Source organism: Mastigoproctus giganteus, chromosome 4, assembly GCF_048544385.1.
Source record: "Mastigoproctus giganteus isolate SK-2022 chromosome 4, ASM4854438v1, whole genome shotgun sequence".
In the NCBI taxonomy this organism is placed as follows: Eukaryota; Metazoa; Arthropoda; class Arachnida; order Uropygi; family Thelyphonidae; genus Mastigoproctus; species Mastigoproctus giganteus.
Window position 1 is genome coordinate 242,203,449 of NC_143578.1, and position 26,455 is coordinate 242,229,903.

Genomic DNA, 26,455 nt, shown 5'->3' on the forward strand with positions numbered 1-26,455 from the left:
TGGAAGGATCCCATCAGAATTCAGCGTGTTCAACCCATTCAAGGCCTAATACACCTCAATCAGATCACCGCGCAGTTGCCTAGTCTCCAGCCACTGCAATTTGCAGAACTTAAGCCTCTCTTGGTAAGAGGATCCCTTCATTCCCCTCACCAATCTTGTTGCCCTTCTCTATACACGCTCAAATAAATCTACATCCTTCCTAAAATTAGGCCTCCAGACCTGTACGCAGTACTCAAGGCATGGCCTGACCATTGCCTTATACAGAGGGACAATCACCTCCTTCTCCCTGCTAGCAAAGTTCCTATATATCATTGACAAAACCCCATGACCTGCCCTGGCAGCCTGTCTGCATTGTTCAAAGTATTCCAAAGTTTGCTGAGATGATCTTATCTCCTTTGCAACTAGTGCTTTCAAAGGTTGTTGGACTTGTAAACTAAAATACACTTTTTAATGGTAATATTTAATAAATATAATCAACAAAATGTTACTTTTGGTTTGGGTGATCCATAATATTGATATTCTTTATTGATACCTTGGTATTCTTTGCAAAGGGTAATACATTGCCACTTTCAATGTGAAATATTATGCAACATAAAGTTGGTTGTATTTCTAAAAGCACTTTTTACAGCACTCTTCAACTCATCCATGGCCCTGTTATGTTGTTTGATAACTTCTTTAATAATTACCCATAGTTCTTCATCACAGGAGATATATCTATAGCTCCTAGGAAGTTAATTCCATTTCCTAGGAAGCCAAACAAGTGCCTACAAGTGAACTAACAGCATATTCTCTTACCCAGAAACATTTCATTAAGGACACGCCATAGTAGGTTAAAATACCAGCTTGCTGAAACCTTACTTGCTAATTAAGATTTAATTCTTAAAGTTAAAACAGTCCTTTAGATAAACAAGAGTTATGTGAGCTGTTGACATCAAAGTGGCTATTCTAAAATGAAAGTCCTGTAAGATCTAGTGAGGTATGTGAATCCCACATGTGCACTTGTGAAAGTCTTCAGTTATTAGTTAACTTTAATGCGATCTAACCATTGTGATTTCACTGAGAAAGTGGGACACAACTCAGTTCTCACAAAATGTCACACTATTTGCAGTCACCAATAGGCTGATCTTTTGTTATTTGTGTATTCGCTTTAACTTAGTTAAATTTATAAAATTTTACTATGTGCTATAAATGTTTTCATTTATAACAAAAAGTGTAGGTCAGTAGAATACTATAACTTTAGCACAGTGGTGCATAATAATGAATATAGAATATGTGACTTGTAGATGTCACATATGTAGATGTATACAGGATATGTTAATATGCAGATGTGTACAGGATACGTTAATATGCAGATGTGTACAGGATACGTTAATATGCAGCTGTTCCAGTTGCATTTTAACATTCTTAGACTCTATACACTTCACAGCCTGCTCTGCATACTCATCAAGATTTCATCATAATGCCATGCCTGCCTGCGTGCGTGTGCACACGTGTGTGTGTGACTCAAAATGTTTATTTACTTTTGACATAGTCTTATTGCTTGTAGTTGCTGTGACATGTATGAAAAATTTCTCTAATTCATTATGTAGAGCAGTGGTTCCCAATCTTTTGTCAATCGTCACACTTTAAGTTAAAATACGAATATTAACGGCATGCTGAAATAGCGATTGCCATCGAACTTGGTGGAATTTTTCCTAATCTTGTAGCACACCATTGGGAACCACTGATGTAGACGGTACAATGATCCGAAACTGAAAATGTTTTCTGTATTTCTGTTAGATGGAACAGAATATGTTAAGCCTGGTGAAAAGAATTGTTCCTAACCAGTTATATGGTCTTAAGGGGCCTAAAGGGTGTATGGTTATTCATGCAAGAACCAAAGCTGGATTAACCATTTCACAAAACACACAAGTGCTTGTGGCCAAGGTGACAATTTCATTGTGGGTGACCAGGATAGAAGCCATAAAGAAATAAATAAAGTTTGCATTAACAAAATTACAGTGTAACTGAGTTTACTGACTGATTGGGATATAACTATCATGGTGCAAAGGGATACATGGTTGCATCCCAGTACAGATAATAATTAACTGTACTAATTTCTTGTATTAATTTACTCCTAGTATTTTGTATTATTCATATATAAGAGATACTCCATGACCTGCTGACTGTGGGAGGGAGGGAGGGAGGGAGGGAGGGAGAGTATTATATGTTAAGAGGTAACTTGTGTTACCTCTTAACGAGAAATAAAAAACATAGGGTGTAAGAACAGTAAAAAGCAATTGGAAGAAGGGGAATACAGTGGTGCTCGGGCAGTTTGGGGTTATGAAACCCGTACCAATAGTAGGTCCCTGGACATAGGTTTGGGCTTATACTTCATGTGTTTAAGTCAGTAATGGTATTGTATTATAAAAAATATGAATGGACAATGTCAAAAACGAAAATAACTATCAAAACATAATATCCCCGTAGTTAGCCAATTGATTGTGCCCCGTGACTGGTGCATTATAGCCTAGGTTTCTGTTACGCCAGTAAACCTAAACCAAACCAAATCGATTGTGCCTACCAATTGGCTAACTATGGGGATAATAAAAAATATAAAACTAAACAAAAATAAAAAATGAAAATAACTATCAAAACATAATATCCCTAGTTAGCCAATCGATTGTGCCCACTGATTGGCTAACTACGAGGATATTATGTTTTGATAGTTATTTTCGTCATTGTTTAGTCTTATTTTTTTTATAATACAATACCATTACTGACTTAAACACATGAAGCATATGCCCAGATCTATGTCCAGGAACCAATGACTGGGATTGCGAAACTTATTGGTACGGGTTTCACAACCCCGGACTGCCCGATCACTCTCTGTATTCCCATTCTTCCAATTGCTTTTTACTGTTCTTACACCCTATGTTTTTTATTTCTTGTGAGCGATTAGGTTGACCGAAAGCAATATTTGAGATGCTGATTTTCTGCTATCTTTCACTTTTTTTTGTCTCCAACAAAGTTTAGAGTCTTTTAATGCTACTTTGTATTTCTCCCCTCATTTGTTTAATTGCCGACCTCCCCGTCACTCAGGTAAAGTTTACTTTGACCTTCTTTTTACCTTCTTCTATTTACACCTTCTCCCCCCCACTTGGGGTTACTTTAACGTGTTATAAATACACTAATTTGCTAACTTATTTGGTTCACCGATACTGCCTTGCTGACGTTTGCTTCCCTCGGCCCACAGTAAGTTGTCCTTCTTTGAATATATTCTTTCATCTTCATATTACATTTCTTTTGTTCAAACTCATTTAGAGTTGCTTGCTATTTTATTCAATTTTATTGGATTTAATTTTATCTTGATTTTTGCTTTTTACTTTTAATTTTAATTAGATTTCATTCAAGAATTATTAATATATATAATTAACCACTCTTTTACCACGTGGAGTTTTTAATATATATTTTATTAAGCACAGCCTAAACTAATAATAATTGTATATATTAATGTATATATTAGTTTAGGCTCTGCTTAATAAAATATATATTAAAAACTCTACGTGGTAAAAGAGTGGTTAATTATACATATTAATAATTCTTAATGGATAACAACCACGTAACGCCCTTCCCCAACTATATTAGATTTCATTTGTTTCTTACTCCTTTCCGTTTTTGTCTCTGTTGGGTTAGCTGTGATATATACTTCAGCTCACTTTTTACCTCTGGCTACATATATTTCATATCAGAAACAGAGGCCTTACTTCTTTGCTGTATTTCCTTTGGTTTTGGCTGCTGACCCTTGATGAAGAAGTTAAAATCTTAGGATATATAGCATTAAGTACTATTTGTAGTATTTTATTTAATCTGCTTTTATTTTTCAGGCACTTATTTATTTTTTTCCATTTCCCCACTCATACTCTAATCTGCTTATCTTTATATACTCATAAGCTGAAGTTAAGGAAGTTACATGTTTTCTTCTACTTGAGACAAAATTAATGTGTAAGAGAGAAGAAATATTAATCGCAATATAAATTTTCACATGTGCTCTTTCAGGAAATGTGCATAAAACTTGCAACATGCAAATTTCATCCAACACCCTTCAGAAATGAGTTTAAATGATATTTTTCACTTTTATTTTGCTAGATAATTGTAAACAGTGGAGAACTGCTGGAAGCTTAGAGGTGGACCAACAATATGAAGACCACCACCTTCCTTCAGTACATTTAAAAGCATCTCAAGACTATGGAACCACTTCCAGGATATAATAACATGTAATCGCAGGAACATAAAGATCATTTTTCAATGTTGCTGTTATGGACAACAGCAACATTAGAAAATTGGCTTTAACAGTCAGCTGCAAGATAAAACGGTCTATATGTCATTTTACATTAAAGCTCTCATTGGCTTCATACTATATCAAGTTAAACAATGTCTCACAAGGCTAAACATAAAGGAATTGTGCTAGGAAATTGAGTTGTATTCCTATAAAAAGTGCAAGGGATACTCACACTTTTATCTCCATTGGTCAGCAACATATTACTAGAATGCGTACAAATAAGGGCAACAAGATTGGTGAGAGGAACAAAGTGGTGCCCTTACCAAGAAAGGCTTAAGTTCTGCAAGTTGCAGTCTGGAGACTAGGCACCTCTGAGGTGATCTGATTGAGGTGTATAAAGCCTTGAATGGTTTGAGCAGGCTCAATGCTGATGAGATTCTTCCGCTTGCTCAGATTACAAACCTGAGGGGGGCATCGATTCAAATTGAGGAAAGACAATTGTAGAATAGATTTGCAGAAGTTTGCCTTTAGCCAGCGGGTAGTTGATTGCTGGAGCAGGCTTGTATCTGTTGTTGCAGAAGTTGATAGCTTAAATAAATTTAAGGCTGAAAGAGACAAACAAAAATGGGAAGGTTTTTTTTTTTTTGGCTGATGCTGTATAAGCTTGTTCTCTTGCATTATATGCCTCAACTAATGCTAATGCAAATATACTGGAAAGGTCAGGTGGACATAACCATAAAAACACACAAAATTGAATATTTTTAAAACATATATACTAATCAGTAGTGTAAATTGAATTGAATAAAGGAGTATAAACTATTTGTATACATATGAAGTGTTGTTAGATTAAATGCATAACATCTTGCTTCCTAATCTTGGATACCTCAATGGGTTCTTGGAAGTACATCGGTGGGTGACACTTTGAGAACCTCTCCCCATTTGCATAACACAGCGAGCCTGTTTATTAATGCATCACAGACCACCATATTTGGGATGCTGCTAGAGTCAAGTTCTTTTACTCTGATGAGTCAAGGTTTTTGATGATGCATGTGATGCATGAGCCCATCATTATATGAGAAAAGGACAGTTTTGGTGGTGGGAAATATTAGTTTAGAGAAAGAAAAAAAAAAAGTGACAGAGAGACATCATTAATGGCCATATGTCCCTCCATATCTGTGGTCAGAGCCCTGACTGCTCAATAATAGAGAGCTGCTTACAGCCATTTTAGTTGTTTTATGCTGAAATTTGTCCTTTTTTTTTTTTTTTTGTTTTTTTTTTATTAAGAGTAACACATTTCCCATTGAGCATAATTGGTTGATGAATTTCTGGAATATAATGATTTCTAGAGAATAGAGTGGCCTTCCAGATCCCCCAGACCTGAATCCTATTAAACATTCCTGCGATGCATTGTAAAGGATAATTGCAAGATGCCCTAATAGCTCTGAGAAATGATTAATAAATAATCTTTTTGGCAGTATGTAGCATTAAGGGATGATCACACAGCCTGTTAATCCTCTATTCAAGTTATACATTTTTTTATGGTTTTCATTAGTTTAATGATTATTCTTTCATTACATGCACATTCATTGTGTTTTTGGTAAGTTTTATTAGTTATTCATTTATAGATGGCCTCATGGCTATACAAAATTTTATTGAAATCTCAACCATTGATGATGTGATTTTCTAAAAATTGTAATTTCCTTAACTTTTTCATATGAGTATAGTTATATATTTTCCAACATTTTATTTATTATAAATTTTCAGGCCAAACTGATGCCTCAAGAACAAGCCAGTGATACAGCTACCAAAGAAGCGAAATATCATCCCTATTCTTTTTCAGATGGTTAGTATGAAATGGAACGTATTTTGGAACGTTTGAATTTATATGTTTTACTTTAAATCTGTGAGAATAGATCACATTGTATTTAGGCTATTTAGGTCATTTCAAGTGAAAAATTGTGGTAGATGTTAATTAAAGCAGCTTGAAAATATGTGCTGAACTTGCACTAAGAATTTAATAACAATTTTCAGCAAATGTATAGACTGCTATTTAGCTTATACTCCAATAAAGTTTTCTGTACTAAAGATGTGCTGCAATGTTGTTTTATAAATGGTACAGGAACTTTATTCAACTTTATTCAAATATATTCAACTTTTTTTCTTCTTTTTTTTTTCATATTTTATTTATATTTTAACAATTTTATTATGCCTTCTTTAGTCTGGCATCTGACTTTCAGACCAATCTAAGTGTAGTGATTAGAAATCATTACACTGAAAGCAATTAGAAATTTTACAGCATTTTTCTTATCGATCCTTATTTGTTTTAAACATGAAGCCTTTACATTTAAAAACTTTATCTTTTATACTGATTACTGTGCACAGAAGGCATGATATTTAGGTTTTAATTAAAACTGAATTAATATTAAATTAAAATTTTTAAATTGCTTTTATATGTAGATTTTCAGCTGCTGTTTTATTCTATTCATTGTGGCTTCAGCTATTTGTTAGGCCATTAATACTCAGTCCAGAGAAAATATTGTTTTCTTTTATCATAATTATTTTTCAGTATTTTATATACAAGGTGTTTCAAAAGTGATGGTCAATAATTTAAAGGTGAATTGTGCAGACTACAATATGCAAAAAAGCCTAGTAAACATGGGTCCTTAAGCGAATTGTTTTCGAGATATTGCACATTTCTAGTTGGGATCCACCACTGACTTGTTTGTTTAGGTTAGGTTATGCTCATTCTCTCCGTTTCTTCTCTCTCAATGCTCTAAAATGTAGCAGGCATACTAGTACTTGTCAAAGGATAGTCAACATGGAAAGAGGTTACAGCAATGAAGAGTATGTGGGCATACACTTCATGTATGGTAAAGCCAATGGCAGTGCACTTGAGACTGAACGTTTGTACCAAGAAGCATTTCCCCACTGAAGGCAGCTCAACAGGTGCACATTCATCAGGGTACATCAATGCCTTAGAGAACATGGGCGCTTCGCACATGGAGTACGAGCAAGTAGGCCCAGAAGCATAACACCTGATGTCGAGGAAAGGGTGTTACAAAGAACATCTTGTAACATGTAATAATCGTAAAATCCTGTGGTATTGAAACCAAAAATTAAAACTATATATTATCTTATGTTTAATAAAACCACCCTTAGCAAAGGACTCACAGCTTTTTGCTAAACTAGTGCTCCCATAGTCAGTGGCGGATCTTAACAGAAAATGTGAATTATATCGGAAAAGGTTCATTTGCAGCCTGGTGTTCACTGGGACTTTTTTGCTTATTTTAGTTTGTACTTTTCACCTTTAAATTATTGACCATTTTTGAAACACCCTGTATATCTTCTCTTTATGAATTTGGCTTTTATGAATTTTAATAAAACAGTTATTTTGTTTTAATATGTTCTAAACCACATGGATGACTAGATCCTGGATCAAATAACAGCGGGTACTATGAATTAATATCTGTCCTTACTCATAGAGGGCGTTCCAGTTCAAGTGGTCATTATGTTGCTTGGATTCGGCGAAAGGGTGGTAGGTTTTCTTAATATAAATGTCATTTAATGAGTGTAGCTTTGTGTTAAAATTATGTAGGAATAATTGTAGTTGTTAATCTCTAATGGTAGCATTGTCATGTAAAGAGGATTATCATATTTGTGCAGATGTATATATATATATATATTTAAGATGTTAGTTATAGCGGTAGAGTCTAATTATAATCAAAATTTAGCAGGTTATAGTGTATACCGAGAAAAAAACCCGTACGATATAATGGCCCAAGAAACATAAAGACTTATGTAAGCGCCTACAGCAACCTGGAAAAAAATATATATGCAATATAACATATCAAATTTATATTATAAATAAAATAATATTATGTTAATTATAGGTATAAAGATACATTGAAAGGGACTTTTTCGAGGGCTAACCCTCTTAATGTATCAACCATAATTAACGAGCTATCCGTTTCTGTTGTCATCGTCCAGCAAAAACGGATAGCTCGTTAATTATGGTTGATCCATTGAGAGGGTTAGCCCTCGAAAAATCCCTTTCAATGTATCTTTATACCTATAATTAACATAATATTATTTTATTTATAATATAAATTTGATATGTTATATTGCATATATATTTTTTTCCAGGTTGCCGTAGGCGCTTACATAAGTTTTTATGTTTCTTGGGCCGTTATATCGTACGGGTTTTTTTCTCGGTATACACTATAACCTGCTAAATTTTGATTATAATTACACCATTAGACTCTACCGCTATAACTAACATCTTAAATAATATATCGGATGTAATGTTTAATCTTATAAGATGGCATTAATTGGATCTGTGTTGGTTTATTTATTTATGCATTTTATATACTTTGGATATATATATATATATTTGCACTGTGCATTACATTAGTGCATAATATCCATATATCTATTCATACACTGTGATGCACAGTGCATTATTTTTTCCAGAATATTTGTGAACATATGTAAATCATATTTACCCAAACTTTATTGTTATTTTATATTTGCCATCTGTTGAAATAAAAAGGGATAAACATGACTGGCTTCTCCCATCCTGTGGAACCTGTGGCTTGGTCCCCAGTGAAATATACATAATTCACTTGGGCATTTATAATATTCATACTTCAGTATTACATTTCTCAGACTACCATGTTAATTCTCACTGTTATCAGTTTCTAATTCATGTTGCGTTTGCCTTGCATGTGGTTTTAAAAAATCTAGGATTACTCACAACCCCTCTGCAATTTGCACATAAAGTATTACTATGTCAGGTATTATCATTGCAGGCAATTTGCTGTGTGTGGGATGCATCTCTCTCTCTCTCTCTCTCTCTCTCTCTCTCTCTCTCTCTCTCTCTCTCTCTCTCTCTCTCTCTCTCTCTCTCTCTCTCCCCCCCCCCCCCACTATGCATGCTATACATTTTGCATTATTGTTTCTAGGGAGATTGTTTTCTTAACGTATTTTGCTTTACGCAACACTTTGCAAGAACTGATATTTTTATTATTTTATTATTATTATTATAATTAGCCATATGGTGCAGGGAAGCCTGAGGCTTTTGCTGCACCAGCCACAAAAAAATTGAGTTACCCCCTGAGAAAGAAAACAAGAGTCAGAAGTAGAAGGGAATCGCCAAGAAAGAGAAGAATGATGATATCCAGCTCAGGACCCTGGGTGTGCTAAGCCCATACTCACCAGATGTGAGCCCCTCGGGTTATGTTGTGTTAAGCAAGAAATTATATGTGTAATATGGTGCAGGGAAGCCTGAGGCTTTTGCTGCACCAGCCACAAAAAAATTGAGTTACCCCCTGAGAAAGAAAACAAGAGTCAGAAGTAGAAGGGAATCACCAAGAAAGAGAAGAATGATGATATCCAGCTCAGGACCCTGGGTGTGCTAAGCCCATACTCACCAGATGTGAGCCCCTCGGGTTATGTTGTGTTAAGCAAGAAATTATATGTGTATGCACATGCGCCTCAATGCATGAATTTAATCATGCTGATTTTAATCACCCATAGAACTTATTAAATTGGAAACTGTGGACACTCATATTTGTAGATATTTTGGAGGTGGAAGTGGCCATGTTTTTGCATGAAATTTCAATCAGTCAGCAGCTAAATCTTTCTTCCCTTACGTACCAACCTGCCAACTCTTCTGGATTTCCTAGAAGAATTTCAGAATCAAAACACATATCAAACACTTGACTGAAATCTTCCAGATTTCAGAAATATGAACCTGATGGGGGGGGGAGAGTCAATGCTGTATTCTACATATAAGTGCTTCAAAGATTATTAAAGTGCGTTTCCAGAGTGAGACTACAATTTTTGAAAGAAAGGCAGCTGGTTCTTGTTGCATGACAATGCCCCTGCCTATTCTGTGTTGTAAAGACATTTCTGATGAAATTAGCATTGTACAGATCAACCATCCACTGTATTCTCATGATCTAGTTTAATCAGATTTCTTTATCTTGCCCAAGGTGAAAACTCAAAGGAAAGAGATTTCGGGTTGTTGAGGACGTAAAGAAAAACGTAACTGCTGAACCGAACATCATCTCTGTGCTGACTCTTTTCCGAAACTTTTAGAACGGCGTAGTAAATGTTCAGTCAGGTGCTGATTATTTAGAATAAAAATAAAATCATTTTTGAGCTCCTTCATGTGTTATTTTAATTACACTAGTCCAGGAACTTTTTTGCCATACCTCGTATGTGTTACCATAATGGTTTATGTTTATAAATGTAATGTTTAATAACAAAAAATGATAAAAGCTGAAGTATACAATTCAATTTTGAGAGAAATATTTTCTCTCAAAAACTTACTTATTCTTGTATAACTTTATCCTTTATTCTTAACCCCACTTTCAACATTACCAGTAAGTTATATATTGTGATTATTAATTTTTATTATTGTTTATTTCCCAGATATTGACTGGAATTTGTGGGTTTGGCACTCACACACTAGCAAGGCTTTTGTGGATTTATTGGATGATTGTTTTCTAAATCAGCATATTCGGGAGGCAACTAGAGGGAGCAATACTCTTGATTTGATTATCAGTAGTGATTCTTCATGCATTAAGAATCTGCAGATAAAGGAACCACTAGGTGGCAGTGATCACAGTGTGCTGAAGTGGGATTTACTCAAGGAGGTAACTACCATCGGGGGTAAAGGGAAGGGTTATTGCTTTCGTAAAGGTGACTACGATGGTCTGAGACAGTATTTAAATTCTATACGTTGGGACCAACTGATGATGTTACCAACAGCAAACTCAAAATGGGAAGCATTCAAAGAACTTATCTTGGAAGCTACTAGGCTTTACATACCAACTAAGAAATATTGTTCAAGGTTTAGGCCTAAATGGATGTCAGATGAACTAATGAGACATATGGCAGAGAAGAAAAATGCATGGGATACATATAAATTAACATGTGACACAGAAGCCTATGATTTGGCAAGGGATGCAAAGAAAAACAGCAAGGAGTTCTTTATTTATGTAAACTCTAGAAGGAAGGGGATGAATCAGATTGGTCCACTTGATATCGATGGTTCAACTGTTCATGATCCTGCTCAGGTAGCTAACAAACTCAATCAATATTTTGCTTCTACATTCACACATGAGGAGTTATTCAGGAAGGGGAATGCCATAGATGAAGTAAACACTGGCAGTAAGCTAGATGATCTTGTAATAATTGAGAGTAAAGTGGAGGAGAAATTGTTGAAGATAAACACAAGAAAGGCACCTGGGGCGGATGGAATCTATCCAGTTTTATTAAAGGAGGCAGCAAAGGAAGTAAGCAAACCCTTAGCCATAATTATGAGAGCTTCCTTGGACTCAGGAGAGGTACCCACAGACTAGAGATGTGCAAATGTAACCCCAATTCACAAAGGAGGATCAAAGGCTGACACAAGTAATTCTGGACCTGTGAGTTTAACTTCTGTTCCAGGAAAATTAATGGAAGCACTGGTTAAAGAAGCACTGCAGGATCATCTTGACAAGAATTCAGTTATAGCTCAGACACAGCATGGTTTTGTTAAGGGAAGGTCTTGCCTCACCAATTTGATTGGATACTATGATGTGGTCACAAAAGAATTGGATGCAGGGAATAACTTTGATATTATATATTTGGATCTTAGAAAGGCCTTTGATACTGTTGCACATGGAAGACTGCTGCACAAATTGGAGCAGTGTGGCATTGGTGGCAAATTGTGGATAAAGGGATGGTTGAGTGGCAGAAGACAGAGAGTGCTAATTAACGGACACTGCTCATCGTGGACTAATGTTATTAGTGGAGTCCCTCTGGGTTCAGTGTTGGGTCCATTGTTGTTTTCTGTATTTATAAATAATATTGATGATGGTATATCAAGCTTAATGTCCAAGTTTGCAGACGATACAAAGGTTGGCAGGGTTGTTAAGGATGCTACTGACGCTATGCTGCTGCAACAGGATCTGGAAAGCTTGAGCAGATGGGCTGAGAGGTGGCAAATGAAGTTTAACATTGACAAATGTAAAGTACTACATATGGGAAACAGCAACCCCAGAGCAACGTATCAACTCTGTGGTACTGCACTGACAATGGTAGAGAATGAGAAGGACCTGGGGGTAATTGTGCAGGCAGATATGAAGTTCTCTGAGCAGTGCAGACGGGCTGCAAGAGTAGCTCATGGTGTCTTATCAATGATATACAGGAATTTTTCTAGCAGGGATAGGGAGGTGATTATTCCCTTGTATAAGGCAATGGTCAGGCCGCACCTTGAGTACTGTATACAGGTCTGGAGGCCTCATTTCAAGAAGGATGTGGAGCTGCTGGAATGAGTACAGAGAAGGGCAACAAGGTTAGTGAATGGAACGAAGGGTTGCTCTTACGAAGAAAGACTTAAGTTTTGCAAATTGCAGTGTCTGGAGACTAGGCACCGGCGAGGTGATCTGATAGAGGTGTACAAAGCCTTGAATGGTTTGAGCATGCTCAATGCTGATGGGATACTGCCTCTTGCTCAGAATAATCACCTGAGAGGGCATAAATTCAAATTGAGGAAAGACAGATGTAAGATAGATGTACGGAAATTTGCCTTTAGCCAACGGATAGTTGGTTGGTGGAACAGACTTCCATCTCTTGTTGTTGAAGTTGATAGCCTAAATAAATTTAAGGCTCAGCTGGACAGGTATTTTGAACGAACGGAGGAGTGAAGTGGAAGTTTTTTTTTTTTTTTGGCTGATGCTGAATAAGCTTGCTTTCTTGCATCATATGCCTCTACTAATGCTAAAGTTTAATCTGGTCAGTTGTTAAGAACTTAAGTGTTCAGCACAATCAAATAAAATAGTTACAGGAATCCTAGGACCAATGTTTTATGATTGGTGTGAATGCTTCATTTTGAAGAAATGTGAAATATTTTGAATTATGGTTAACAGAAATTGTAAATACTTGAGAACAAATATGTCATGAATATCTTTGATTACGTTACATTGATATGTAAGACAGGTTATTAAATATGCAAGTGAAACTCTGAAAACATTCAGGATTAGGTACACTATTTATAATACTATAATTTGGCTAGTGTTTGTCTTGTGTAGACTTTCTTAATCTATGGCAATTTATAAAAGGTATTCATTTTTTTATTAGATGATTGGTTCAAATGTGATGATGATAAAGTATCTCTGGTAACGTCTGAAGATATTCTGAAGCTCTCTGGAGGAGGTAAATTTGCAGTTTTAATTTTTCTGTGAATTCAAATGAAAATGATAAATGTAGTATAATTATAAATTAACTTTGCACTTTTTTTTTTTTTTTGTGAATTGCTTTCACATTGAAAGCCATTTCTCAAATGAAAGCTATAAAATTTTACTGAATAAAGAAAAGCTATCTAATATAAGTTGCACCATTTTGTTTTTCTTCTTTTCTTTGTGGAGTTCTCGGTAACATTAAATGGTATTTTCTAACACTTGTCAGGCATTAATGCTACACTCTACGTCTCGATCATGATTCATAATTAAGTCTGAAGCAGTTTCCACTGCCATAAACATTTTTTAAAGTTCTTGTAAGAAAAATTCTTTTTCTCACACTTTACTAGCTCCTTCATTAGGTTACATTAAATTAAAGAGAGTTTTTTTTTTTTTTTTTTTATGAAAATCCCAAACATGAGCAGTATTGGAACCTATAGTACTTAGTACCATGCATAGGTTGGAGGTTGAGAAAACGAAAGAAGATATTTGTTGACAATAGACTTGAACTTCTGTGGACTGTAATTTTCAGGAAAAAAGTATGAAGGAAGGTTGTACCAGAAAACAGCAGTTGAATGAATAAACGAGGACGATGAAAAGTTGGCTCCGTGAGTTTAAAGTTGGACAGTAAATGGATGTTGGCTGGTGGCGGCATGTGTTTGGACTGTTTTGAAAGAGAGCGGGAATTATAAAAGCCAATTCAGAACATGGAAGTATCTGTAGAAAAGGCATGGCAAAAACAGAACGTCTATCAGACAGAGAGTGGAGAGACTCTGTTAGAGATGAGTCATTAATTAACCTAATGCCCTCTTCTGAATGGAATCTAGAAGCCTCAGAGAGGTTTTGGGGACACCGCCCCAGATGTGGGAACAATATTCTACGATAGGGTGGATTTGCAATTTATACAGAGTGAACAGCTATTTGGAAGAAAAGTAACTCATAGAGCAAAAGAGAAAACAAAGTTTTTTTATATGCAGAGGAAGCAATATTTGTAATGTGCTTGCGCCAAGACAGATTAGAAGTCAGGGTAATCCCCAAAAGAGATATATCATCTTGTCTAGAAATCAGAGTGCCACTAAAGATAAGCATAAGAGCAGAAGAATCCTTTTTTGCGAGATATAAGACAGGACTGAGTTTTAGAAGGATTGAAATCAACTAAGTTGTCTTTGCCCCACTGGAGAATAACCTGGAGATCGGAATTTAAGGAATTGGTAGCAGATATTCGAGAAGTTGAAGTTGATTGAGCAGGGTGAGGTTCCTCAAACTGAAAAGTGGAATGCAATGTGCTATCATCAGCAAAACTATGGATATGATTGGCTATCATCAGCAAAACTATGGATATGATTTCCGGTCAATGGAAGAAGGTGATTAATATACAAGAGGAAAGAGTGGGGAAAGAACTGAACCTTGGGGGACACCAGCATTAGTGGAGAAGTTAGAAGACAGAGAGCCATCTACCATCACCCTCAGTGAGTAGTCAGAGAGAAAACTGGATAATCAATTACAAAAACAGTTGGCAAACCATAAGATGGAAGCTTGTTTAAAAGACCTTTATGCCAAACACAATCGAAAGCCTGTCGAGAGCAACTGCTTGTGTTTCCCAGAACTTTTCCATTGAATTTGTCCATAAATGGGTAACATGAGCCAGAATATCACCAGTGGATCGGCACTGATGGAATCCATACTGGCAATCGTTGATCAGACGGAAGAAAGGTGTCTAGATAGTTTAAGAGTTGGCGGATAATTGATTCTACATTACTTTAGAAAGAGTAGAAGTAATTGCAGTGGGACGATAATTCGGTGGGAGGAATTTGTCACCCTTTTTAGGAACTGGCTATGATATGAGCAAATTTCCAAGCAGAAGGAAAAACACCTTTGGAATAAGAAGGTGGCAAAGAACAAGAGCAAGTTCAGGAGCACAGGTTTGGAGAACAAGTGGAAAAATACAATCAGAACCTGGAGCTTTCTTAGCATCAAGATTCGTCAAAATCCTTCTGACATCCTTTTGACAGAAGACCACAGGAGGTATTGAATGGAGTGTGTTAGGAATGGCAGGAGGCATTTTACCAAGATCATTAAGACATGAGTTGGGAGAAAAATGGGATGCTAGCAGGTCAGCTTTATCCTTGGCTGAAGTGACAACAGAACCAACTTGTTTTGACAGAGGTGGGAGCAGAGATGGGCAAAAGTTGCGGCCAATGGCTTTGGCAAGAGACCAGAATGCTCGGCTACTCTTAGGGCAAGAAGCAAGTTTTCTGGTTTGGACTGATTAATAACTGCTTTATAATTGTTGCAAGCTCTGGTGTAGGCAGAAAATGAAACTGAAGAATTGGAAATAAGCCAGTTACGATATGCAACATTATTCTCTTGAACAGCCGTAGCACATTTGTTGGAAAACCAAGGTTTAGATAAATAATAAGATTTTTAGATGGAGTGTGGAATAAAGGATTCCATTCCTACAAGAATAATTTCACTGACATGATCTGATCAAATGTTGACATCAGAAGTTTTGAAACAGTAGTCTGACTAAGGAAAAGAAGAAAAGAAATCTCGCAGGTCATCCTATCTTGCATTCTTGTAGAGTATCATTATCGAGAGCTTGAGAATATGTGCCAATGCACTGTCGAATATTAGCCATTTCCAAAGACTCAAATCCAAATTTGTGTCCAATTTTGACGACGTCTTCGGAAACATCCTGAATTTCGACTGAAAGCCACAGGAGTTGCTTGCGCAATGAGGCAAAACTTGCTTCCACACTGCTCTCATGTTACTGCCACACTTTGTTTTCGATAGGATTTCTGATGTTGTCATTTTTCCTGAATTCAGCCAAAGATGGTGCAGCTTCTCCGGTTGTAGCCTTTATTGCTTGAGAAAAAGTTCATCTCATATAATATGCTTTAAATGTCGCAATGACACCTGATCCATCAGTTGCAGTAGAGATGTTGTGTTGGGTGGAAGAAAGTGAATTTTGACAGTTTCATTAAAGTCACCAAGTCCGGTTGGATGCCCTAGTGCATTATCCAGTAACAGCAAAACTTTAAAATCCATGTTGTTTTCTTTGCAGTAACGTTTGACTGCAGGACAAAAGTAAGTTTTAAACCACTCTTCAAACAAAGTTTTTGTTATCCAAGCTTTTTTATTTGAATGCCAAACAACTGGAAAGCTGCCTTTGCATAACCGCTAAGTGCTCAGATGTTTTCCACATGATACACAAGCACGGGTTTTAATTTAAAATTGCCAGATACATTTCCCCTCAGCAAAAGTGACAGACCATCTTTTGATACCTTGTAACCTGGTTGAGATTTTTCATTTTATGATAGAAAAGTTCTAGAAGGCATTTTTTTACAAAACAAACCTATTTCATCAACATTAAAAATTTGGTTATCTTTGTGCCCACGTTTTTCAATAATTTCTATAAATTCTTTAGGAAATTTTTCGGCAGCATCTTTGTCTGCATTTCCACTTTTGCCTACAATACAAATGTTATGAACCCTCAAGCATTTTTTTTAAATGAAAGAACCCACCATGACTTGCCGAAAATGTTTCATCATTTGCCCCTTCTCTGTAATTTTCTTCCGTTACATTTTCTTTAAGTGCGTTGAAAAGACTAATAGCTTTCGTTTGAAATTCCATTTGACTTAACGGGATTCGCTTCTGATTGCAATCTTCTATTCATATCGACAGCAGACGTTCCATATTTATATTAGAGAGCTCAGTTTCTTTATGATTGTTTTTGAGGTGAAAGAATTGGTAGTTATTCCATACTCTTTGTACTGATTCTTTTATTTTACAATTCTTCTTACAGATGATTCATTTATTCCTGTCTCATGTGATTTAGCAAAAGAAGTATCTTCTTCATGCCATTTGATGATTTCAAGTTTCTCTTCTAATTTCAACCATTTACGTTACTTTGGCTTGGTAATCATGCCACTTTTTTTTTTCACTCAATAAAGGGATCACTGAGAAAAAAAAATCACAAAAAGGATACACCCGTGCTTAAGAAGAAGACGACGCTGAACTTAGACTACCTTTGGAATTAAGTGATGCCAATACTTATATATAGTACATATGTGGGTGCCTCTGTAGCCAGGTGAGCAGGAGCAGCAGTGCATAGCATACGCTTCTTGATTAGACTGGGGTTCGAGCCTGTGACCACCAAATACGGAGGATGCCGAAGGTCAAGAAATGACCACCGCATATCCCTGGAGCAATATGGCCTTAGTTGCTAATGCTCCTAAAAACCAAATAACAACAACAACAGTACATATGTGGATGTGCATTGTGTAAGCTTTCAGAAAGATCTAGAATAAGCAAGTGATTCAAATTTGTGGCGATCATTCTAGAAAATGTCAGCATATATGAAGCATTATCAATTTCTCCCCTATACTGGCCCATTTGCCACATTTGTTTAATTGCTGACTTTCCCATCACATGAGTAAGGTTTACTTTGACCTATTTATCCTTCTCCCATTCCATACTCGGGGTTACTTAAATGGTTATAAATTTGCTGGGAACTATCGGCTAAGTTCTTTGAACACTGATACAGCCTTGATACGTTCGCTTCCCTCAGCCCATTTGACCGTCTCCTGCCAGGCACCACATAAGTTGTTATATTTTGACTGTATCCTTTCGTCTTCATATTACATTTCCTTTGTTCAATTTCACGTAGATCTGTTTGCTATTTATTCAATTTTATCTTAATTTTGCGTTTTACCTTTATTTTTAATTATATTAAAAATGTATTATATTTGATTGGTTTCTTATGCTTTTTCTTTTTAGTATTTGCCTGCTACGTATATGTCATAACAAAAACAGAGGCCTTACTTCTTGCTGTATTTCCTTTGGTTTTGGCTGTCAGCCCTTGATGATGTAGTTAAAATCTTAGGATTATAGCGTTAAATACTATTTGTATATGTTAATTTAATTTAATCTGCTTTTATTTTTCAGGCACTATTTTAATTTTTTCCATTATTACATTTGGCAGGTCAGCTTCCCTTCTCATCATCAGCCATTTTCAATCCACTGCAGGATGAAGGCCTCTCCAGCAACTTTCCAATTCCTTCTGTTTTGAGCACTGGCCATCCAGTTACTACCCACAAACTCATGAATTTCATCTATCCATCTCCACCTTTGTCTTCCAGGTTTTCTTCTAGCTCCTCTTGGATACCATTCTGTTATTTTCTTAGTCCATCTGTCATCATGTCTTCGAGCTATGTGTCCTACCCAAGACCATTTTAGTTCTTTAGTTTTGATAAGAATGTCCTTTACTTGAGTTTGCTGCCTAATCCATGTGTTTCTCTTCTTATCTAACAGTCTGATTCCCAATATAATTCGTTCCATTCTTCGCTGTGTAGTTCTCAGCTTCTCTTCCATTCTTTTGGTGAGTGCCCAAGTTTCACTTCCATAAGTCATGGTGGGGAGAATACATTGGTTCATTATTTTACATTTCAGACAAAGTGGGATATTGCTCTTCAGTATGTGACTATATTTCCTGAATTAGCATTAGCATTAGCATTAGTAGAGGCATTTGATGCAAGAAAGCAAGCTTATGCAGCATCAGCCAAAAAAAAAAAAAAAAAAAAAGTAACATAAATAAATAAAAATAACCACTTCCACTTCACCCCTCTGTTCGTTCGAAATACCTGTCCAGCTGAGCCTTAAACTTATTTAGGCTATCAACTTCCACGACAAGGGATGGAAGTCTGTTCCACCCACCAACCACCCGCTGGCTAAAGGCAAATTTCCGCACATCTATCCTACATCTGTCTTTCCTCAATTTGAATTTATGCCCTCTCAGGTGATTTTTCTGAGCTAGAGGAAGAATCCCATCAGCATTGAGCATGCTCAAACCATTCAAGGCTTTGTACACCTCTATCAGATCACCCCGCTGGTGCCTAGTTTCCAGACACTGTAATTTGCAAAACTTAAGCCTTTCTTCGTAAGAGAACCCCTTTGTCCCATTCACCAATCTAGTTGCCCTTCTCTGTACTCGTTCCAGCAGCTCTACATCCTTCCTGAAATGAGGCCTGAAATGAATGCTATCCATCCAAAATTTATTCTTTTGACTTCCAGCCATTTATCATTATTACAGCTAATAACTTGTCCCAGATAAGTATATGACTCCACCTTTTCAATCATTATTTCCCTTTCTGTGGCATACTTGTTCATCATTACTTTTGTTTTAGCCATATTCATTTTTAGTCCAAAATCCTTACTAACTGTGCATAACTGATTAAGATTTTCCTCTAATTCTTTGGGATCGTGGCTTATGACCACAATGTCATATGCAAATCGTAAATGGTTTAGGTACTCTCCGTTCACATTGACTCCTTTCTGCGACCAGTCTAATCTTCTGAAAGCTTCCTCAAGGGCAGCAGTAAACAGCTTCGGAGATATTATGTCTCCTTGTCGAACTCCTTTCTCGATTTTAAATTTCCTACTGTCTTTGTCTAGTCTAATAAAGGAGGTAGCACTCTCATATATTTTCTTTAAAATCATAATATATGGGGTATCTATGCCTTGTCTTTCCAGTGCCCGAAACTTTGCCTTATGCTGTATGGAGTCAAAATGCCTTTTCATAATCCACAGATGCCAGGCATAATGGTGTTTTATATTCATTTGCTTTCTCCATTAGCTGTGATATTACGTGAAGGTGATCCATAGTTGAGAATCCTGTCCTAAAGCCAACTTGCTCTTTCGGTTGATTCTCATCAAGTATTCTTTCTAATCTGCTAGTAATGACCCTTGTGAACAACTTGTAGATGTGGGATAACAAGCTAATTGGTCTATAATTTCCAATTTCTGATTTATCTCCTTTCTTATGCAGCAAAACTATGATTGCATTATTCCAATGCTTAGGCATCACACCTTTTCTAATGCACTTTGTGAAGAGTCTTGCCAGTTTTTGTGTTATGTCTCTTCCTCCCAATTTCAACAACTCTGCAGTAACTTCATCTTCCCCCGGGGCTTTCTGATTCTTCATTTTCTTCAATGCATGTTCTACCTCATTAGGAAGAATATCGGGTATGTCGTATGTGTTGCTACTTTGCAATCCATCTTCCCCACTGCTGGCATCATTCCCCTGCTCCTTGTATAATTCTCTATAGTAGTCTTCTGCTATTTGAATTATGCCTTCTCTGCTGTTTTTAAGTACACCATCGCTATTCTTCAGTTTCAGTATCATTTGTCTTTCTGTATTACTGCTCATGGCTGTTGATTTAAATCCTTTGTTTTCCCTTAATGCTTGTTCTACTTTTCTTGTGTTAAATCTTCTTATGTCCATCTCCATCTATCCATCTACTTTTCTTGTGTTAAATCTTCTTATGTCCATCTACTTTTCTTGTGTTAAATCTTCTTATGTCCTCTCTGAGTCTCTTTCTAATGGCTTTGCATAACTCAGTATACTCAGTTTTCTCCCTGTCAGTGTTTTTCTTGCTCTTCATTTGTCGTCTTTGGTTCATCATGACAAGTGTTTCTTGACTAATTTTTTCTTCTTTGGATTTCGTTTTCCCTATAGGTTTTTTGGGCTTTATCACTTTCAGAAAGTTGTAATATTCCTCGTCGATATCTTGGTCCTGAGCAATCTGCAGAAGCTCAAACTTGTTCTTAAGTTCCAGTACACCCTTCTCATACACTTATCTAATCTACATATGTTTTCACATTTCTAACTCTTTTTTGTGATGGTATGTTACATTAAAGATTAGCATCACAAATAGAAATATAAACAAAAGATATTTATTAACAGTTAAGGCAAAGCTAAGTAATAATTGACAGGTGCTCTCAAAATATTCCAAAATGAGCATTTGCACATGAACAATTTTGGTAAACACGACAGTTATGCCTGAAATGTTATCAGAAGTCCACAATTTGCTTCAGCTTATCATTTTAAATGGAAAACAAAATGAAAAGTTCACCAGGTGCAAATTAACATTTAGTTGAACCGCCTCTGGCCCTGATGACGGCAGCACACTGTCGAGGCATTGACAAGATCAATTTCTGAAGATAACCAACTGATAGTTTGTGGTTCCAAACACGAATTATGGCTTCCTGAAGTTCACGAAGAGTGTTTGATTTCTTTCTGGCAACTGCAGATTCCACACGATGCCAACAGTTCTCTATAGGATTCAGGTCCGGGCTGTTTCCTGGCCAGCTAAGAGTTGTAATGGACCGTTCTTTCAACCATTTTTTCACCTGTAACAAATGAAAGCACATTACTGTCGGACCTCTAATGCAGAAATGAAGCTAAAATAACTACAGAAGTACCTACTTACACTTTTTGCCCGATGACAAGGAGCAGAGTTCTAAAAGGTTCAGTTACTTGGCAGGTTGAAATGGTTTCTAATGGTTGGCAGCAATTTGCCTTCCGATATAGCCAGGTATCCATTGGCATTTACGGAACCTTTTATAAACTGCAGGTGACCTACTCCACAATACAAAATGCGCCCAATATCATTTGGCTGGTAGGGAATTTCACTGTAGACACCATACAGTCTGAATGGTATTCTTCACCACATCTACAGCGAATCGTTTGTCTCAGATCAGAGCCATGCAGTTTGAATTTCTTCTCATCCGAGAAAATAACTAATTCCACTGCTCGGGGGTTCATTTTTGAAATGCTCATTACACCAAATTAATCGGCCTTTTTCATTTTTTGTGTGAGGAGGGGCTTTTTCTTAGGATGACATGCTACAAGTCCATTTTTGAAGAGGCATCTTCTGACTGTTATGCACTTGCTACCACTCCTGTATGTTCTTCCCATTCTCAGATGAAGAAGGTTTACGGTTTTTAAGGCATAAGTGCTTCAAAACATGACCCTGTTTTGGCATAGAGACTCGTTTGCATTCGGTTCCTTTTTTCCTATCAGCAGAACCGGTCAGGCGCCTCCGTAGCCAGGTGGGAAGGAGCAGCAGTGCGTAGCACACGCTTCTTGATTAGACCGGGGTTCGAGCCCGTCACCACCAAATATGGAGGATGCGGAAAGGTCAAGGAATGACCACCGCATATCCCGGAGCAATATGGCCTTAGTTGCTAATGCTCCTAAAAACCAAATAACAAACAAACAAGCAGAACCAGTTTTCTTGAGTTTGGAAAGAAATCTACTCACTATCGACTGATTACAAGACACTCAATAAGCAGTATGATGGGAAGAACATCCTTCCTCACGTAAAGCAACAGTAGCACTCTTTCTTCATGGCATGAACTGCAAATAACTCACCATCCTGACACAAGCTAGGAATGACTGCAACTCTTGCAGAGCGTGCTTATATAGCTGAAAGTAATAGCTGATGCAATATTACATCATCACCTACATGTGTCAATTTTATCTGATTTAATCTTGAAGAAATATTGCCATGTACTTACGTTATTCAGACAACAATTTCAATTTTAAGGGATGATGCACGTTCTTTGAACACCTCTGTGTGTGTGTGTGTGTGTGTGTGCGTGCGTGCGCAGCTATTATAATTAAGAGAGACAAAGAGCCAACAGATGGAAATGTAAAGAGCACTAAGTGGTCTTTTCATTTCCATCTAGTAGGGAAAGGATAGAAAAAAAGAGAAGTACTAAGGGTGGATGACAGGGAAAGAAGGCAAAAACACCTAGATGCACTAAATTATAAGAAATTAAAGGCTGAATTTGAAAGCCAATTAGATAGAATGAAGCTATAAAGAAAAAGTAAAACCAAATGATTAATATTAATGATTACAATAAAATAGCATGTATCAAATAAGGGGGTGAAAAAATTTTTAATGTAAGAGAAATCTAAAGATGTGAGAAGGTAAAAAGACCACTAAAATAATAAAATTTTTGATGAATGAAAGAAATAATTGATACATAAAGCAGGTAATTCTCTGGAGGACTACACCTGATTATGTATCAATAAACTGCATTTCAATGCCTATGTATAGCTATGGATGAAAAAATATTAAAAAAGGATACTCTGAAATTGAATGAAAGAAAATAATATACAAAAAAAAAAAAAAGTTAAAATTTTTTTTTATAATAAAGAGGGTAAAAGGAGGATACTTAATGATTTTGTAATAACTGAGAGCAAAGTGGAGGAGAAATTGTTGAAGTTAAACATAAGAAAAGCACCTGGGGTGGATGGGATCTATCCAGTTATATTAAAGGAGATGGTAAAGCAACTAAGCAAACTCTTAGCCATCATTATGAGAGCATCCTTGGACTCAGGGGAGGTTCCCACGGACTGGAGATGTGCAAATGTATCCCCAATTCACAAAGGGGGATTGAAGTGTGTGTGTGTGGTCTCTAATTACACGAGTAATTAGAGACCAGTTAGTTTAACTTCTGTTCCGGGTAAAATAATGGAGTCACTGGTTAAAGATGCATTGCAGGATCATCTAGACAAGACTGCAACGATAATTCAGACACAGCATGGGTTTGTTAAGGGAAAGTCTTGTCTGACAAATTTGATAGGATATTATGATGTGGTTACAAAAGAACTGGATGCAAAAAATAATTTTGATATCATATATTTGGATTTCAGGAAAGCTTTTGACACTGTTGCGCATGGAAGACTATTGTACAAATTGAAGCAGAATGGTATTAAGGGTAAGTTGCTACAGTGGATAAAAGGATGGTTAAGTGGGAGAAGACAGAGGGTTGTAATCAATGGGTGCTGCTCTTTGTGGACTAATGTTATTAGTGGAGTCCCACAGGGTTCAGTGTTGGGTCCACCGTTGTTTTGTATATTTATCAATGATATTGATGAAGGTATATCAAGCGTAATGTCCAAGTTTGCAGATGATACAAAGGTTGGCAGGGTTGTTAATGACAGTAATGGCAGTGTGCTACTGCAACAGGATCTAGATAATTTGGGCAGATGGGCTAAGAAGTGGCAACTGAAGTTTAACCTTGACAAATGTAAAGTAGTGCATATGGGTAGAAGCAACCCGAGAGAAAAGTACCAACTGTGTAGTACTACACTTAAGGTGGTAGAAAATGAAAAAGACCTGGGAGTAATTGTGCAGTCAGATATGAAGTTTTCTGAGCAATGCAGACAGGCTGCCAGGGCAGGTCATGGGGTTTTGTCAATGATATATAGGAATTTTCCTAGCAGGGAGAAGGAGGTGATTGTCCCTCTGTATAAGGCAATGGTCAGGCCACGCCTTGAGACAGAGAAGGGCAACAAGATTGGTGAGGGGAACGAAGGGATCCTCTTACCAAGAGAGGCTTAAGTTCTGCAAATTGCAGTGGCTGGAGATTAGGCACCTGCGCGGTGATCTGATTGAGGTGTATAAGGCCTTGAATGGGTTGAACACGCTGAATTCTGATGGGATCCTTCCACTTGTTCAGATTACGAACCTAAGGGGGCATAAATTAAGAAAGGAAAGATGTAGAAGAGATGTGCGGAAATTTGCCTTTAGCCAGCGGGTGGTTAATTGCTGGAACAAACTTCCATCTGTTGTTGTGGAAGTTGATAGGTTGAATAAATTTAAGGAGGTACTGGACAGGCATTTGGAGTGAATGGTATGATTTTTATTTATTTATTTATTTTATTTTTATTTTTATTTTGTTTTTTGGCTGATGCTGCATGAGCTCATACACTTGCTTTCTTGCATCACATGCCACTACTACTACTACAGATATTTACACTTTTAAGGTTGTTATAATTTGTTTATGTATGAATTGTCTTCAGATCTGCCAAGATGTTTTATTTGTGTTTTGGACTAATATTAGACATAGTTTTAATAGATGACAGCACAAAAAGAGAATTTTGGCTTCCAAAACCAAAATTCTCTGGAATTCAGAGCCAAAAGATTATAAAAGTGAATCAAGTGGTCACTAAATAGATGGAGAGGATATTATTGTTTCAAAAGTTTTTTTTTTTTTTTTTTTCGGGCTAGCCAGTTGGGTAAAGTGCCTGCCTGTCAACCCAAAGGTCACGGGTTCGAATTCCGCCTTGGGCTTGGATCAGAGTAAAATGCAAAAACTTTAGGAGTTGCATTATGGCCACATAAGCCAATACGCCAACAACTAACAAAAAAAAAAAAAAAAAAAAAAACAGTGGGGGGGGGGGGATAAATTTTTTCTTAATTTTATGTATTTTTTTTTTTTTTTTTTAAATTCAGATTTGATTTTTGACAATATTTCACTAATGTTAGGCAGTGAAGTCAGAACAAAGTACTTGTATACAAAGCTTTCATCTTTAAAATTTTAAAAAATTCTATAGTAATTTCTTCTGCAGTGCTATCAGGAAAAAGTTGAAACTTGTTTACAGTTATACTCAACTTTCCTTCCTTGACACTGTTAATGGAAGCACACAGTTTGGTTGCTGAGTTAAACATATGAATAGATCATAAGGTTGGGTGACTGGGGCATCCAGATTGGATCAGATCAGTCATGCCATGGATACCTAATCTCAGCAGTAACGCATCATGCAATGTTTGGATGATATCATTTGAGAGGATTATAATGCCGCATACAGAGAATTACTACAGCTCGGAATTAACAAAGAAAGTGTGAATATGATAATTAGCTACCTGTATTATTCAAAAAACTTATGTATGTGATTTTTTCCACAACAACAACACTGAAACTTGAGAGGATGGAAACTGCTTCTAAATTAATGCATGATGTGAAACACATGAAGGAAATCTTCCTTCCCTGGATTTTACTGGTGATGAAACATGGGCTGCTTTAAATCCAGAAATCAAACAGCAGTTCACAGAGTGGTTTTACTTAATCCCCGTGACAGAAGACAGTTTGCTGAGACAAAAATTTGTGATTTTTGATAACATTATAGGCAAAATCATAATTCTGAGGCATATGCCATTACCATAAGCAAACAAGAGCCATTTTCACCAAGTCTTACCTAAAGAATTGGAAGACATCCTTCATGAAAGTATAAGAACACACACACACACACCAATTTTCAAACAGTGGAAGCAATAGCAAAACTGTACTAGACTCATCATCATCAGCCATTTTCAATCCACTGCAGGATGAA

General features: G+C 36.5%; 1 protein-coding gene across 1 annotated transcript in view; it reads left to right on the top strand.

Moving 5' to 3' along the window:
• The window catches only part of Usp14 (ubiquitin specific protease 14), a 156,219-nt gene that overhangs the window by 127,959 nt on the left and 1,805 nt on the right, over positions 1-26,455 (top strand). The window contains exons 14-16 of the mRNA XM_090372138.1: positions 6,026-6,104; positions 7,689-7,796; positions 13,391-13,465. Of these exons, the coding sequence (XP_090228264.1) occupies positions 6,026-6,104; positions 7,689-7,796; positions 13,391-13,465 (262 nt within the window). The remainder of the gene's footprint in view (positions 1-6,025; positions 6,105-7,688; positions 7,797-13,390; positions 13,466-26,455) is intronic.